Source organism: Macaca nemestrina, chromosome 5, assembly GCF_043159975.1.
Source record: "Macaca nemestrina isolate mMacNem1 chromosome 5, mMacNem.hap1, whole genome shotgun sequence".
Taxonomy (NCBI): domain Eukaryota; kingdom Metazoa; phylum Chordata; class Mammalia; order Primates; family Cercopithecidae; genus Macaca; species Macaca nemestrina.
Window position 1 is genome coordinate 115456703 of NC_092129.1, and position 12471 is coordinate 115469173.

Genomic DNA, 12471 nt, shown 5'->3' on the forward strand with positions numbered 1-12471 from the left:
GCACCTAAGTAGGTCAAGGCAGTCACGGCATTACTACCATTTAACTGCTGCTACCTGGGGGAGAGAGACTAGCTTGTTTGTTGTTTGTTTAAAAACCGCTTGATTCTTGATCCTGGATTCTTCTGTAATGCAACCCCCAATGTGCATATACGTCATCTGGCCCTCTGCATCACACTGTGGGAATTGGGCTACAGGAACTGATGCAAATATGCGAACACTCTGGCTTCTATTTTGCTGTAATAAAGCTGTTTTGTCTTTTGCCCAGGAGTATCCTGTCAGCATCCATGAAACTGCAGCAACCTAGCCTGTAACCTTGCAAGTAGGATAAAATCTCAGACCCTTTACTGCGCTTGCCAGCCATCTCTGTGACTCCAGGTTCTGTTGGCATAGCAATTTTTGTGCCCAGCTGGAATTGCCACTCAGCCATTTTGAACTCATTCCTCTAGGTAAGGTTAGAGAAAGTGGTGATGATGCTAGCTGGAGTGATTGTCCCTGATGACCATGGAGAAAAGAGAGTAGGGAGAAGAGTATAACCAGAAGTCAGGGGGTCTCCTGGAATACCTCCTCGCAATACCATGGTTTTATATTTTATTTTAAAAAATACCATGCTGAATGGTAAAAGTTACATATAAGACGATTACAACCATATATCGGCAAGACCACCCACACCTCAGAGCCTCTGTCATCCACTGGATACATAAATCTGATCAGCAGAGGTGCTGGTTGAACACAAAGAAAACAGAAAATAGTTGGCAGTGGTGAGAAGTCATAACCATCCAGATTCACGGCCAGTGACAGGACTGAGTACTGTATTTGCGATGTGTTATTAGAGAAATTTGGGACATAAAACGTGATGCTGCTTTTACACTATCCTGAAAATTTTCATTCAGTTGGTCTGTAATAAGGTCCTGGAATGTGTATTTTTAAGTAGTCCAGGTAATTCTTACCATGGACACTTGCAAAGAACTGTTCTATTTTCTTCCTCACTGGCTCATGCATGTCTATAAAATTTTCTTATTTCATATGTATATATATATTTTAGTTGGGGGTCTCCCTGTCACCCAGGCTGTAGTGCAGTAACTCACTGCAGCCTGGAACTCCTGGACTCAAGTGATCCACCCACCTCAGTCTTCCAAGTAGCTGGGACTACAGGTGCATGCCACCAGGCTCAGTTAAATTATTCTGTAGAGATAGGGTCTTGTTATGTTGCCCAGGCTGGTCTTGAATTCCTAGCTCAAGCGATCCTCTCACCTCAGCCTCCCAAAGTGCTGGGATTACAGTCATAAGCCACTACACCCAGGTTCTTTCCTCTCTTATCATACTGTTATGATGTATAGGGGTGGGGGTTAGGTCACAATTTTGTTTATGAGTTGCAAACTATTGAGATGAGATTATTACAGAATCAGAGAACATCACACTGAGGTCCTGGACTTAAAACTGGATGAGGGATAGTAGTACTATGTCAGAAAGATGAATTTTCAATGTGTACATATGGAGAGAGAATTATGCTTGCAGATGTTGGGAAGAAAAAAGATGGACTACATTACACCTGATGTGTTTATATTTGGTGCTGTCATCAAACCAATTTCCTATGTTTGGTTAACCTTGGTAGAATCAAGGGTCCTATTTTCTACTGTGGAAACTAACGAGGTCAGATACACCTGCTGTCTTTGATGCCTGACAGCCCAAGCACTGGCACAAGACTTAAACTTGGTCAGTTGGATATTCTACTACGCTTTGAATCTGAAGTAATAAAACAAGTACTTGAAATCCAGTTTTCAGGGTCATCCTGGCTAGAGAAGAATACAGTCGTTTAGGTCTTTTTGAGGTCATCAGAACTTGGCTATGATTTTGGTCATCTACTTTCCTTTGGCTTCTATTTGTTTTCCAAACCTGGCTCTCCAGCCCTTCCATCAATTCTGTGCTACCTGATCCTCTTCCAATAAATTATTTTTCTGCTTAGGTTGATTATAATTTTTTTTTTGTTGTTTGCAACCAAGAACTCTTACTGGCATACTTCAATGAGATTCTCTAAAGTAAGAGTCAGTAATACCACTTCAGATAATCGTTTCCTCTCTCCCCTAGAACTGCACCCCATCTCCCACAGTCTGAATTTGGAAGTGAATAGTGTGTGATGGTTTCCCAGATAAATCAAATAAGTTAAATTTGTTAGATTTTAAACCATGAACACAAATGTGCTTTTAAAACTGTATTAAAATAACCAAAAACTAATCAACCAACTATGGTAAGAGCAATCTCCACTACAAATACTATTTATATGATTAAGAACGAGTCATTTGATAAACCTGAAAATTATCCAAACTTAGAATATGCACATTTCAAACTCAGAGCCAAGATACAAGAATATAAAAACTGCTTGGCAAAAATATGTGGTGGCTAATTAATATATTTACATTTTCTAGTTATAATGCACTTGGGATATTAGTTTATGAAAATTTTGAGTACTTTCTAAAAAGTAAATAATTATCAATAGCAATCAAAATTATTTTAACTGTAATACTTAATATATACAAAATATGTAAATTACAAAAATACAAAGGCTATAAGTTATACAATTAGGCTGGTCTATCTTGTAAATAAAATATATATACCTCTAGTATTCTGAGAATAAGCAAAGGATTACAAGTGTTGTAGCTGTTCCTCCAGATAGCCATTTGTTCATTTATTAACACCAGAGGCAATAACACAACGCTAAAAATAAACATGCATCAATTGTACAATAAATACTTACAAAAACCTCTGTCTGTCACAATTAGTGAGTGCAAACAGAACTTATACCCAACCTTAGTGCATTTTTATTTTCACAAGTAAAACAGAAAAGGAAAATAGTGAATTTAATGCTATTCAGCACCTTTAGTAAAGTCAAAAGACTCAACATCTCCATATATCAAAAACATTTGCATCTGTATCACCAAACATGTAAAGTTAATTATTTTGTTCCATTTTTAACATGAATTATTTTATTTACATTACTTTTTAGTTCAATAAATTTTAACAATATTTAAAAATTATCTAAATTCATAAAAGTATTTCATAAATTTCAACATTTAATTATTATGTACATATAAGGAAGTCCATGAAAAAAGTTAAAAGAAAATGTAGTCATAAAGTTCAAGCAACATTACCAATTTAGCAAAAATTCCAACCAAATCAAGGCAGAGGGCATTCAAACATTCAAAAATCTTTATCTGCTGCCAACATGAACAGGAAAATTTCCAGTAATAAAAGTCAGTATGAGAAATAATGTTGAAATCACCAGTAGAAAATATATTTTAATAGGCATGACGTATGTTTAAGCAACAGTAATGACTTTATAGAAAACTTTTATGACACTGTCATATATGAACTACCTGGTTTGATTGTATGATAAAGGTGTATTTTAGAACTACAGAAGTTGATTTCAAAAAATATATTGTAGCAGCCATAATTTTATTTCCAGTTAAAACACAGTAACATGTGAAAAGGAAAATTTATAATTAACTAAATAATACCCCCAGTATTAGAAAATTTTAAATCTCACGCTATTCTAGCAATAATGGTCTCTAATATAATGTAGTCTGATGTAAGAATTGTGGAAAGCCGATAATAAACAATCAGACATAGGTATGGGCTTAAAGTTTCACTGAAATACTTAGGTAGCAAAATATATGAAAAAGTAATAGAAAAGTAAAAAGATAAAATTAAAAAATATTGCACAGCCACATTACCTAGAAAGTAAAGTTGATGTTTAAAAAGCACTAAACATGGATGATATAAATTATCTTCCATATAAAAAGGTATAAATATTTCTTAGAACTTATCAGCATCTACATTTTAATATAATACATTATTTGAAACATTGTTGAATGAGGTAATTGTCCAGTCGCTAACAATGCTTTTATACTATTGGAAATATTTGAGGGCAGCAACCAGAAAGAATTTCTCTAAAAAGATTTCCGAATCAAGAACAGCTATATGTGCAGCTCTCCCAATGAGTGAATCAGCTGTATTGGGCAATGCATTGATGACATTATAGCGAACCAAATTACAGTCCTTGCTTTGCAGAACTGGGCGAAGCAAATTGTGGATCATTTCGGAATAGATCTGCCCTGTGGAACCAACAGAAAAAAGGAAAATTAGTTCACATAAGTAACTGAAAAAAAAAAAAACCTATGCCAATTTTTAGATAAGTTATAAAATTTAGTTACATTATTTCCATATAAAGCAGAAAAATGGCTGTTTTTAAAAAGGTTTAATTTTCCTTCAACTATCATTTTTGGGACTGTTTATAGAAAATATAAGTAATCACATTATCTAGTCAAGTGGAAATAACAAATTTATTATACATTATTCTTGAAATTTGAATTTTTTTTTTTTTTTTTTGAGACGGAGTTTCACTCTTGTTGCCCAGGCTAGAGTGCAATGGCGTGGTCTCGGCTCACTGTAACCTCTGCCTCCCAGGTTCAAGCGATTCTCCTGTCTCAGCCTCCTCTGTAGCTGGGATTACAGGTGTGTACCACCACACCTGGTTAATGTTTGTATCTTTAATAGAGTCAGGGTTTCACCATGTTGCTCAGGCTGGTCTTGAACTCCTGACCGCAGGCAATCTGCCCACCTCAGCCTCCCAAAGTGCTGGGATTACAGGCATGAGCCACTGCGCCCAGCCGAAATTTGGTATTTTTAACTCAAAGCAATGCCTATAACAAAGAAATAATTTTCTTTTAACATTAAGTCACTTATAACTCATTAAACAATTATGAAAATAAGCCAGCCATGGTGAGACATTTTGATAAGGCAAAATTATAAACTTGGCCTACAGCAAATACTTTAAAAATGTTTCTGTGGCAGTCAAAACTTCCAAATTATTTTAAGAAAGAATAGCAACCTCCTATAGTCAGATGAACAACGTGAGCTTGGCTCAAATAACAAACAGGATCTTTTGTTTGGTCTGCGGGTTTATTTAGTACTTGTGCTCCTCTCTCCTTATTTTTGGCTAATTTTTTTTGTTTTGTTTTGAGACAGGGTGTCACTCTATTACCCAGGCTGGAGTGCAGTGGCATGATCACAACTCACTGCAGCCTCCACATCACAGGCTCAAGCGATCCTTCCATCTTAACCCTCCTGAGTAGCTAGACCACACAGGCATGCACCACCGTTTAAATTAGCCTAGCTAATGTTTTATTTTTGGTAGACATGGGGTCTTGCTACGTTGCCTAGGCTAGTCTCAGACTCCTGGACTCAGGTGAGCCTCCTGCCTCAGCCTCCCAAAGTGCTGGGATTACAGGCATGAGCCACTGCGCCCAAACTACGTTTTGCTAATTCTTACAATGGATTTACTGAGGTCATATTAAGCACATAAAAGATAAAGATGAGAACGCATCCACATAAATGTATAAACTGCCTTCTAAGGGGCAAAACATAATGCTTATGCACTACTATATATTAGTAAATGAGTACTAACAGTGTCCATGGAACCTGTGAGCTTTAGAGAGGTAAATATTAAACTTCAGAGGACAGGTAGGATGCGGCCTGAGGAATGACAAGAAGGGAAAAGTACACAGAAGCACAATCAGATAGAGAAGAGAGGTGTTTAAGAGAAAGACTGACTTAATATATACTCATCAAAAACTTTTTACTCCCACCTCTCCTCTTAGTTTTCATTGTGAGTCAGGTTGGATTTGTGGTTCCATGCTATTTTAAAAATATGTTAATACGGGAAGAGGTCTAAACATATCTTCATCATTTGATTTCCCCTGTTCCCCAATGTCACAGAACCTTATTGTTAAGATAAGGGACATTTATCTAGTTTCCGCTACTCATCTGAAGGTTAAGCCTCTTCTGAATTTTTTCCTTAGGTGGACTCTAGCCTTTGCTAGAACAGAAGTTAAGAAAAGGTTATTTTGATGTCACAAATGTACAATAAAGGAGTACTTACCATGTACCAGGCACCATGTTAGGCACTGCCAATAAAAATGTGCTTAAGAGAGTTCTTGCCTTAAGGAGCTGTTCACCATCACAATGTAGAAAAATAAAGAATTAAGAGTTTAAAATCAGCCTCATTCCAAAAACGGATTTGAGGCAATAATGAGAGGTAGGAGATCAGGTGTTTTTTTGTTTTTTTTGTTTTTTTTTTTTTTGAGACAGAGTTTTGTTCTTGTCTCCCAGGCTTCAGTGCAATGGCGCAATCTCAGCTCACTGCAACCTCCACCTCCTGGGTTCAAGCTATTCTCCAGCCTCAGCCTCCCAAGTAGCTGGGATTACAGGTACTTGCCACCATGCCCGGCTAGTTTTTGTATTTTTAGTAGACGGGGTTTCACTATGTTGGCCAGGCTGGTCTTGAACTCCTGACCTCAGGTGATCTGCCTGCTTCAGCCTCTCAAAGTGCTGGGATTACAGGCGGGAGCCACCACACCCAGCCGGAGACCAGGTTCTTGACCTAAGTCTGTAATTAACTAACTGACTTTGGCTAAGCCACTTAGTATCTCTGGGCTTTAGTTATAAAATGAGCAAACAGGACTCAAGTTTCCTTCTGGCTCCAAATGGCTATAATTTAAATTTATTTTGTTATTCACAAATAGCAAAAGAACAAATAAATAAAGTCTTTATCATTTACTATCGGTAAAGAGGGGCAAATCCTTGCTGCCACCTTTGTGTAAAAGTGAGGTACAGCAGAACATGTGACAAGGATGACCGCAATTGTCAGTCCCAATAATTCAGAGGAAATCAAAGTATGAACTACATCTGAGGCAGCAAAATGGAGAAGCATTTGTAATTAGATGAAAGAACTTCTTCATTGGTAAAGGCAGTTCACATGGCAGGTGAGAAGAAAGGAAGAGAAATGGAAGAAGGATAGCTGTTAATATAAGTGGGTGGAAAGGAAGTAATAGGAAAGAGAAGAGTGACAGATAAGAGAGAAAGTGACTACAAGAAAAATTTCAGAAAGAGCTCATTAATACCTATAACTCTTTGAAATACTTTTATTCCATTACCTGACTGTTTGTCCTTTAAAGCTGTTTTACACATTTCAATGCGGGCAGAGTGATAAGGAACATAGCGATCCTGTAGAGATCCCACTAGCACAACATTTTTGAAATAATGAAGCCCTGTGAATAGAATATAATAAATTATCATGCAGTAGTTAACCAGATTTAAAACAAGTTATTAGTATCATATTAAGTGACCAAAACATAAATTTCCTTAGCAGTACTAAGTTTCTGTCTTTGTCAATACTTGATGAATCCTTTCTCCAAATTTCTACATGTTCTCTACAAAAAACCCTACTTCACTGTTATGTAGTGTTGATGCTGAGTGAGAATGTGTGTTTGCACTGGGAGCAAGCACTGTTGCTCAGTGGTGTGGAGATAGGCAGGAAACAGAATATGTGGACTAATATTCTATAGAAAGTATTCCATGATATTCTTACCTTCCAAAAGGTATTCATCAATATTTAGGACTACTTCCAAAGAAACAAAATTATACTCTTCCATTAAACAAAACACTTTATAAGAAATCATTTAAAGCTGACTTTTTACTTTCATTTATAACACTTGCCTAATATGATTTATATTTTCTTTTTTAAAATTTTTATTATTTTTTGAGATGGAGTCTCGCTTTGTCGCCCAGGCTGGAGTGCAGTGGTGTAATCTCGGCTCACTGCAACCTCTGCCTCCTGGGTTCAAGTGATTCTCATGCCTCAGCCTCCTGAGTAGCTGGAATTACAGATGTGGGCCACCACACCTGGCTAATTTTTGCATTTTTAGTAGAGATGGGGCTTCACCATATTGGCCAGGCTGGTCTTGAACTCCTGGCCTCAAAGTGATCCGCCCACCTTGGGCTCTCAAAATGCTGGGATTACAGGAATGAACCACCACTCCTGGCCTAAAGATCTTAATCTTGGGAAAAGTATGGATTCACACACAGCCAAGTGTGACAGTATGATACTATCTATGCCAAAAATAAGGCCATCCTTCCTTTTTCCTAATGAGACTATACCACTTTTTTGGGGGAGGTGACATTTTGAATGTATACAATCCTAAAAAGATAAATGAAATAATCAAGTATCTATTAGAGAAGTTAATTGAACATATGTTTAAAATAATATTGTATAAAATATTAAGAAAAAATGACTCCTCTCCCACCTTCATTCTCACATCTCATGACACAATTTGACACCAATATATTCATCATTATCAGTGCCACTTTGGGAATCATCTATGTGTCCTAGAGCACAGGCATTCATACATTTACCTCTGGAGTCATCTAAGACTCTCTGTGATGTAGATAGGTGTGTATAGCTTTAAGAAAACTGATTTCCAGGATGGGCGAGGTGGCTCATGCCTGTAATCTCAGAACTTTGGGAGGTCGAGGGGGAAAAATTGCCTGAGCCCAGGAGTTTGAGACCAGCCTGGGCAACAAAGTGAGATCCTGTCTCTACGAAATTACGAAAATTAGCCAGGTGTGGTGCTGCATAACTGTAGTCTCAGTTACTCAGGAGGCTGAGGTGTGAGGACCCCTTGAGCCCAGGAGGTGCAGGCTGCAGTGAGCCATGGTTGCAGCACTGCACTCCAGCCCAGGTGACAGAGCAAGAGCTTGTCTCTAAAAAGAAAAAAGAAAAAAAGAAAATTGATTTCCAGATCCCAACCTCCAGATGAGCTCTTTTCTAAAAGTGACTTGACTTTCTCCTACTTTACAAGATAAAGATATTATCTCTCCAATCTATTTCAGATCTTATTAAGGTATATGGCCCTAGGGTATAAAAGTCTCTGGAAAACCAAGCAAAATATAAAGTCTAACTTTTTCTGACAAAAAGTCAATTTGAGTTGACTGTTTGACAGTGAGAAATGGCTTTGCCAATTGGATTTTATGGCATGCATTTCCCATAAATTGAATGAGCTAAATCTATAATTCCAATAGAATGAGCTGAGATTTCATATTTTATGAAAATATAATTAATGTCCAGGTATGGTGGCTCACGCCTATAATCCCAGCACTTTGGGAGGCCGAGGGTGGACCACCTGAGGTCAGGAGTTCGAGACCAGCCTGGCCAACATGGCAAAACCCCGTCTCTACTAAAAACACAAAAATTAGCTAGCATGGTGGCAGGTGCCTGTAATCCCAGCTACTCAGGAGGCTGATGCAGGAGAATTGCTTGAACTCGGGAGGCGGATGAGCCAATATCGCACCATTGCACTGCAGCCTGGGCGATAGAGCGAGACTCTGTTTCAAAAAACAAAAACAAAAACCAAAAAACCCCCCAAAAACCAAATAAATGAACCTGTACCTGGACCTTATACTCCTCTATTACCCATTTCTTGGCACACTGTTGTAACAAAATTCTTCATGAGTTTTCTATGTGTCTCCCTTCTCTTCCTTTCCTCCGGTTCTTTACTTAACCTATTCCCAGAAGTCTTTCTTCCTAATTACCCCATATAAATTGCTCTTTCAAGATCACGAATGACCTCGACAATGCTAAAAGTTTAAGGGTCAATTCTCAGGCCTCATCTTGTTTGACCAAATTTTAATTCTACCTGGTAGCCTGAATTTGCATCCAAAATACAATGGTTATTTCAGGCCAGTATGTCTTCTCCAAGTAAGTGAAAATAAGTAACTGAGAGATCACCCTGTGTTAGTGATTTGAATATAAGGCAGCACTCTCCTTTCTGATGGGTAATTTTAGGAGAAAACAAAACTTACTTTGTTTTCAGGCATATATGACATTTTATTCTTTACTCATCATTCTCTCTGCTTTTAATTATCATTTTTATATCTGCTCATCAAATCTAAATTTCTGGCCTGCTTTTCTTGCCAGATAACTTGACACAAAGCTTTGTGTCACTTTAACATTCACCATTCCTAACACCAAATTCTATTTCCAAAATTTCGCTTGCTATCTTAAATTCTTTATTCTATAAGCCTATTCTTATTCTAGTCCAATGAGAAATATTGGCCAGCTTTAATTACTAATTCCCTCATATATACTGCATCATCAAGTTTGGCTTGCTTCATATGTAGTATATGTTGCTTTCTCTTCTTACCAGTATCACTGCTATTCTCTACTTGCTGGTCTCATGACTTCCATTATAAATTTCTTTCCTGAGTTTTATTTTATATGTTTCCTTCAAGTTAAATTTTATTTTTAATTTTTTGGAAGAATTTTAAATTTATATCTGCTTCCTTTTTCTTTAAAAAAAGATTTTGTAATGTTTAGAAAATTTCACATCCATTATAAAAATTAAGTTATGCAATATGTCTGGGAGGGATAAAAAAGTGACCATATCTTTGGTTTGTCCCAGTTTAAAGTATCAGATTGGCCGGGCACGGTGGCTCAAGCCTGTAATCCCAGCACTTTGGGAGGCCGAGGTGGGCGGATCACAAGGTCAGGAGATCGAGACCACAGTGAAACCCCGTCTCTACTAAAAATACAAAAAATTAGCCGGGCGCGGTGGCGGGCGCCTGTAGTCCCAGCTACTCAGGAGGCTGAGGCAGGAGAATGGCGTGAACCCAGGAGGCGGAGCTTGCAGTGAGCCGAGATCGCGCCACTGCACTCCAGCCTGGGCAACAGCGTGAGACTCCGTCTCAAAAAAAAAAAAAAAAAAAAAAAAAAAAAAAAGTATCAGATTAAAATTATAAATTATAAAGTATATGTCTTCCCTCAAAAAATATCAATATTGGCTCCCATATATTAACGTCCACTCAATTTAGCTAAGTAGTCTTTAACATCAAAATCTGGCCCTAACTCTTGGTGAGAACTAGGAACTTACCCAAGTTGAGGCAGTCTAGTTGAGAAGAAAGGACATATTGGACTAGGGATCAGGAGACTGATTAGTTTAGGGTTAAAATCTGTATCTCTGAGAATACCATTTTATTTCAGCATAGTATGGAACTACTGTTAATGAATGTAAACACATCAACAGGTTAAAGGAGAACTTCCTACGGTGTGCAGTTATAGGTGGGTCCAGAAACTGATCTGGTTAGCATTCTCAGATGACTGGGTAGGGCTGAAGTTCCCAGGCTGGTCCCCTCTGCTGGGGGAACAACCTGGTTGGTTCACTGGTTTATCTAATAATGGCTTACTCAATTGTGCTTTAAAAATATAATCATTTGCTGGCCGGGCGCGGTGGCTCAAGCCTGTAATCCCAGCACTTTGGGAGGCCGAGATGGGTGGATCACGAGGTCAGGAGATCGAGACCATCCTGGCTAACACCAGTGAGACCCCGTCTCTACTGAAAAATACAAAAAAAAAACTAGCCGGTCGTGGTGGCGGGCGCCTGTAGTCCCAGCTACTTGGGAGGCTGAGGCAGGAGAATGGCGTAGACCAGGGAGGCGGAGCTTGCAGTGAGCTGAGATCCGGCCACTGCACTCCAGCCTGGGCTACAGAGCGAGACTCCGTCTCAAAACAAAAACAACAACAACAACAACAAAAAAAAATCATTTGCTATTGATGCCCTGATGTGAAAACAGTTGGAAGAAGAGGCTGGGTTAAACTATTTTTAGTGCTCTATATTCAAAAAAAGATGTAAAATATTTTATTAATTTCTCTCCAAGTTAAAAAAAATTAAAAATGTTATTGCTTAGTGCTGAACAAACAGTAGGCTCTCAAATATATTGACTAACAACAGATTTGATTTTTAGTAATTCTGTTAGTGGCTCCTGAAATGTGTATTTCTCAAGAGTTCTGGATAGGTGACATATAACTGTGTTACCTCTCGCCCTACCCTTTTTCATTTTTAGAACTGAAGCAACTTTGGAACAACAAAGCAGTTTGGCTGGGTGCAGTGGCTCATGCCTGTAATCCAGCACTTTGGGAGGCCGAGGCGGGTGGATCACAAGGTCAGCAATTTGAGACCAGCCTGGCCAATATGGTGAAACTCTGTCTCTACCAAAGATACAAAAAATTAGCTGTGCATGGTGGTGGGTACCTGTAATCCCAGCTACTTGGTAGGCTGAGGCAGGAGAATTGCTTGAACCCAGAAGGTGGAGGTTGCAGTGAGCTGAGATCACACCACTGTACTCCAGCCTGAGCAACAGAGCAAGACTCCATCTCAAAAAAAAAAAATCTTCAACTATTCCCCTTTACTAGCTCCTCTTGCCTTCCCCCAACCCCACTGCCGCCCCTGCTGCCATTCACTAAGGACACAGCTAACAGTTGTGTACAGGCATGCCTCATTTTTTTGCATTTTTCTTAACTGAGGTTTATACAAAGGGTTTCTTATCAAAAGCAGAAACCAGACTCAATTGTATCTGGATTACTTATATAAGATACATTATTTAATGTCACTGATGTCTGTTCTTTCTGAAAATTCATAGTAATAAAACATTTTGCCAGATGTTTGTTAGTCCTGTTTACAACTCCAGAAAATTGTACACTTAAAATGTTTAACTTTTTCAAATTCAGTATTTATAAAGCAATCACAGTTTTATACAGGTATACCTTGTTTAACTGTACTTCGCTTTACTGTGCTCTGCAGATAT

General features: G+C 38.2%; 1 protein-coding gene across 13 annotated transcripts in view; it reads right to left on the minus strand.

Moving 5' to 3' along the window:
- Nucleotides 1-2194: 2194 nt before the first annotated feature.
- The window catches only part of LOC105479484 (family with sequence similarity 135 member A), a 135071-nt gene continuing 124794 nt past the window's right edge, over nucleotides 2195-12471 (minus strand). For all 13 annotated transcript variants that reach the window (XM_071096897.1, XM_071096891.1, XM_071096902.1 and 10 more), the window contains 2 exons: nucleotides 6990-7103; nucleotides 2195-4109 (listed from right to left, as the gene is read on the minus strand). In XM_071096897.1, coding sequence (XP_070952998.1) covers nucleotides 3904-4109; nucleotides 6990-7103 — 320 coding nt within the window. In that variant the 3' untranslated portion in view covers nucleotides 2195-3903. The remainder of the gene's footprint in view (nucleotides 4110-6989; nucleotides 7104-12471) is intronic.